This window comes from Brassica napus, chromosome A3 (genome assembly GCF_020379485.1).
Source record: "Brassica napus cultivar Da-Ae chromosome A3, Da-Ae, whole genome shotgun sequence".
Classification (NCBI taxonomy): domain Eukaryota; kingdom Viridiplantae; phylum Streptophyta; class Magnoliopsida; order Brassicales; family Brassicaceae; genus Brassica; species Brassica napus.
This window is the reverse complement of record NC_063436.1, coordinates 3,187,785-3,193,429: the sequence shown is the minus strand read 5'-3', so window position 1 is coordinate 3,193,429 and position 5,645 is coordinate 3,187,785. Positions and strand designations below refer to the sequence as shown.

Genomic DNA, 5,645 nt, shown 5'->3' with positions numbered 1-5,645 from the left:
ACAGTTGGCAAATATGAATCAGTACTATACATCTCAAATCATTTAGATAAAACTAATAATGGCTACAAAATTAAGTTGGATGTTTAGTTTTTGATGAAATTTAATTTAAAATCAGTAAATATTTTTTTTTGTGTGGCAAATCAGTGAATAGTATATTACATTTCCCGCTACGTTGATAAATACCTATATCCATATCAATTCATGTAATGTACTATGTTTTTAACTTAAAAGAATACTGTGGTATATATCATATATATTTTCAAAGAAATGAAACAAAAACGTCTCGGTATGGTGGTTGATTATTGGTGTAAATTTAGTTTTAAGCACATCAAGGCACGCAAACTCATACACGCTGGGACCCTCAAAAACCCTAACTTCTTCTAACGACTAAACTAAATCTTATTCAACACTAACTCAATCGCTTTTTAGATGCTTCTACGTTGAAGTTTATTGGTCCACAAAATCTTTTTACGTGGCCTTACTGCATATATATATTTACTGTCATAAGTTTATAATAATATATGTTTCGTTAGATCACTGGTTAATTTAATATCGTTTCAAACAGACGATTTAAATTCGTACAAAATTAATTAGCTACTTGGTGAAATCAAATTCTGCTTACCTGTTTTTATAACGAATGATACAGTCGATTATAAAATCAGATAATTCAAGCAATAGGTTAGTAATTCTTCTACTCAAACTAATCATATGATCTTATTGCATCAAACATATGTGTATATTACAATTAGTATCTTAGGTTCCGTAAGTAGATTTATTATGTGCGGTAGTTCTTAATCATATAATATTGCAAAATAACATCTCAAGAAAATAATCATAATTTATATCAAAATTATAATTAAATAGGCGTATGCAATCAGTATTCGTAAGGCGGAAGTTTCTAACTAATCGGCAGACAGCAATGCTACAGTTGATCTTCTTCTAACCAAACACTTGTAACTCGTCTTACGTTTACCCCATGGGAGATAATTTATGCATAAATGCATATTAGCATATACTGTTATTTTATTTACAATTAAATAAACTTATGTCCTATATATGTTTTAAAAATTATTTTTCATCAAGATGTTATTCAAACATCTACAATAACAGATTAACTGATTACTTCTTTTGTTATCGAATTTTGGAACTTGAAACTTTGAAAACTATTCTTTTTGAGCTTTCCTAGCACAACAATCAAATCGGTAGCATTCATCAATTAAGTTTGATTGTTTGTAATTATTTACATTTGTGTATGTTTAGCATACTACCATTAACGAACAAATGTTTACATATTATCTTGATCATTATGATGATTAAAATATTATTCTTTGACAAATATTGTAATATAAAAGGTAAACGCAAACAAATAATCAAGACGCTAACTTATTTATAATGTTCAAATTGACATTAGCTCAAAATTAGTTAAGGACAAAACTTGTTTAAGTACTTGAGTTTCTCCAAAATGAACAAACCAACACCATAAAGTATTTATACACGTCACAAATTGTTGAATTAAGAACAAAGTAAAATTTTATATACATCTCAGTATGCTCCTTTATATGACCCATCTCTGACAGTAGATATTATCTTCTTGTGTAGTCAAACCTAACATCTTGAATAAAGACCAGACTGCAACAATTTGCACGTTACATTGCCATGCATTTATGCAAAATTTTATTTTGGAAACCTAAAGTTTTTTTTTGAAACCTAAAGTTTAGTACTACATGAGAAAAAATCTCTTACTTTTACTGAAAGTTACGTATAACACCTACTTTGACATACAATGAATACAGTAGAGAATATGATAAACTTCATTAAGGTGTCACAATGCCCATTTTACCTTCCGCATTTACTTTTAGTTTTAGGATAAAACTATAAATATGAAAAGAGGTGGTTAAAACGAAGACTTACATGTCAAAAAACGTAGTCAAGTCTTTGATTTACCTTCTCGGAGTTGTTAATTACCGCACGTAAAGTCAAATATAATGGGAAGGACTGTTTTAGGAAGTATATAAAAATCAGAAAGTGAAAAGACTAACACTAATTAACAGCGAAGCGTGAAGGACTTAAAGTTCGACGCAGTCAAAAAGGTTATATTCCTTTACTGGTTGATGATACCTTCTAAAGCAGGGAACTCAAAAGCTCGTTGGCTTTTCCGAAAGATAAGTTTTCGCCGAATGAGTTATAAACTTATAATCATTTGCTTTTTTCATATAGTAATAATACACATGATGTTTATTCATTTCACACAGCTTTTCTACCTTTAATAGTTCTAACTAGAAATCGACCCGTATGCAGGATGTTTGTTTTTACTTTTTATAAGTAAATATATATGTTCATGATTATTGTTATATATTTTTACAATTATAGTATAAGTAATTGTATATTATTATATTTACAAAATAATTATATTGTGTAAATGTGATAATTTAATTTATTATTTCAAATTATCATTTTTATCGCATTTTTTCTAATATGTTTATTTTATTAGTTTTGAGATCGAGTTCTTGATTGGACATATATAAATTGTAAAATAATATTTTTTAATATTATTTTGTATAAATAATTTATATATTAATATTTGGTACTTCCATGTAATTAAAATTTTAAATTATTAGAAATACATAATATATACATAATTTATATATCAAAAATTAATTATGTAGAAAAACTATTTTGTTTTATTTCCCATAATATTTGAAATAATATGTTTTATCATTTATTAGTTAAAATTTAGAAACGATTAAAGTATGTTCATGCTTGTTTTATATAATGAAAAGATAATTAATGCTAATATCTAGGAATAATTAAATATCTTAGTAGCGGAATCTGTAATTTTTAACTTTAATAATACACACACACATTCATATTCCTGAACTCTTGACCATGCTCGAATTGATCCGAATGCATTCTCCTTGCTCTCTTTAGACCCCATAACCGTAATAACAACCCATCTCAGATTAAAATAGATTAGAACCGGATCATTGAGCTTTCAAGTTCAAACGGGTTTATGCCATTTGCAATCGGATTGCACTATGTTCTCAACATGATCGCTCAACACAAGAACTTGTCCGGAATATAGCCACAACGAATCTGGTCTCATTGTCATAATCTTTCCTCAACGACTTGCAAACAAAGATTTAAGACACCGTTTTTGTGTTTTTACATCTCAAACTGTTAGTGACTTAATGATCTCATTAAACTGAGATTTAAACCATATAAAGAACACCACACTGCACAAGATGCTTACTAAATACTTTTTTAAATAATTATAAGTTTCATAATATCCTTTTCAAGTGCTGAAGACTAAAACAACCATCTAAATTAACAAAATAAAACCCGAGTCATCCAGCCATATACAGATTATAATGTCTAAAACAAAAGGACCATCTTCAATAAGTAGGAGTAGCAAGGCAGGAGTCAGGGCCATAAACAATCAACCGTTTCGGTATCGGCATAGCTCTAGCACGGAAACACGTCCCCGTGACACGTCTTTGACTTGGTCGACAAACCTTCAAAGCACTTTCCACTGCTTCATATTCGAAAAAGTAGACCAAAGCACGTCTGCAAAAGAAAAACTGAGGTTAGATGGATTAAAAAAAAAAAAAAATCACACACAGTTTACTCAACAAACCTTTTGAAAACAAAAACATCGGTGATCTCTCCACAGGAAGAGAAATAGTTAACCAAAGCCCTCTTGACATCAGCCTCACAGAGCGAATAATCATATCCTTTAACAGTAATGCCTCGGCTCCTGCGATAATGAATTTGTCAGCAAAATTAAAAACATAATGCAAGAGAGAAAAACACGAGTATATAAATTTACATGTATCTTTTGAAGTGGGCGACGTATTGACGTGCCGCTTCACGAGTAGTCAAGCCAGATCTCAGACTACTTAGCGCTGGTGGTAAGATCTTGACGGACGCTCTCCATCCTCCCACGTCACTTCCGTTGAGGGCCAAGGCCTTCTCTGATGCACCTTTCCCGCGGAGAACCACAGTAGTACTTGTGCCGCTAATAGCATTGGTCACCGGGTCTCTCGGCACCTTCACGAACTCCACGTTTCCACAAGAGCTGAAGTGCTTCACCAAGGAAATGTCGAGATCAACGGGTCGAAGGGAAAGGTCATATCCCTCGACGCTGATCCTAACCCTGTAACATCAAAAACAACCAGATATATATAGTTAATGACACATCTTAAAAGAAATTTCCAAAAAAAAAGAGAAAAAAAAATCATCTCACTGATTTTTGTAGAACTCCATGTACGACTCCATCGCATCCACAAAGCTCACACCTCCCAATGTCATTCTCTGAAACATAAAAGACATAAAATGAGAGACGAGACCTAATCTAAAGAACAATTCAACATATGAGAAGAAGAAAGTTGTTCTGACCAGACACGAATTAAGCAAAAAGACAATAGAGAACAAAAAGTATTGAGGCAAATACCCGTTTTAGGGTTTTTTATTATTGTGTGAATGAATAATCTTACAAATCTTTAGACCTATATTTATATCAACCTCAAAACCCGATTTCCTTTATCCTTTAGGAATACATACTTATCTAGAAAAAGTAAATTTTCTTAAACCTAAAAGGCATACGTACCAACAAAAGTTGGTAGCTTCAAAAACCCAATTTCCTTTATCCAACCCACGAGTGCTGGGCTTTTAATGGTGCACAGAGATTTAAGACACACAGATGCAACAAAAGTTACATTGGGGGCAATTTCTGTAGTTGTATCTTGAAACTCACTGAGGAGATGTTCTTCACCTGAGAAGAAAAAAAATGTACATATGAGAAGACAAGACAGTTCTCATACACGATCACAGAAGATGGCTCTATTAGTTTTTTGGGACGTACCAGAGTCCTCCTTGACTTCACGAGGAGCGATTTCTACAGACGCACGAACAAAGACTTCTTTCTCGATTTTCTGAAGAGAAGCAGTATGCAATCAAAATGATTAAATATATACAAAATATAAATTGTTAGGAAGCGTATGTGCGTTACCTCGAGGCTGGACATAGTATAGTAAGCATTTGTGGGAATTCCAAGTACTACATCGATAACGACAAGCACTGGATTGGGAGCATAGTGGCAGAACTGAGCGTGAACATACAAATCATTATCTCGAAGTTCAGGGCCTGTGCTGTACCAACCAACCATGTCTGAAAAGAAAAGATTTTTTGTCAAAAACATGGTCGCAACATAGACTTATAAAAAATCAAAGCAGCAAGTTTCTGAAGTACCATTAATGCCGTGGAACCGTTGCAACATTGAGAGGTGGTGTTTGTGATCAAAAAACCCGCGACATGGGTCTTTGTCATCCTCCTTGAAGGGCACTACAAATCAATATGCAAATAAGTCGTATGCAAGCAACACGTACGTAGGTTCCTAGTGACAGCATCTATATATGCAAACTCAAATAAAACCTAAAAAAATATATTTTCCTTAAACCCAAATTTCTGAGGGAAAAGCGGGAAGTGAGATCGAAGATAGGGAGTTGAGTGGTGAACCTGGGTAGCTGTTGATGACATGAACGATACCATTGGAGCTACCGCCTAGAAGAACACCGACAACGCGCTTGCCTGATCGATTCCTTAGCGACGCGGTTGTAATCGTCGACGATATTACGCAAGACGAGTGG

The 5,645-nt window shown here is 33.0% G+C and overlaps 1 protein-coding gene across 1 annotated transcript; it reads right to left on the bottom strand.

Moving 5' to 3' along the window:
• Positions 1–2,180: 2,180 nt before the first annotated feature.
• LOC106441478 lies at positions 2,181–4,858 on the bottom strand. Its single transcript, XM_048770879.1, has 4 exons — positions 4,244–4,858; positions 3,827–4,153; positions 3,635–3,754; positions 2,181–3,564 (listed from the first exon to the last, which is right to left on the bottom strand). Exons 1-4 carry the CDS (start codon positions 4,327–4,329, stop codon positions 3,393–3,395), a joined length of 705 nt encoding a protein of 234 aa, XP_048626836.1. The 5' UTR covers positions 4,330–4,858; the 3' UTR covers positions 2,181–3,392.
• Between the last annotated feature and the right edge of the window lie 787 nt (positions 4,859–5,645).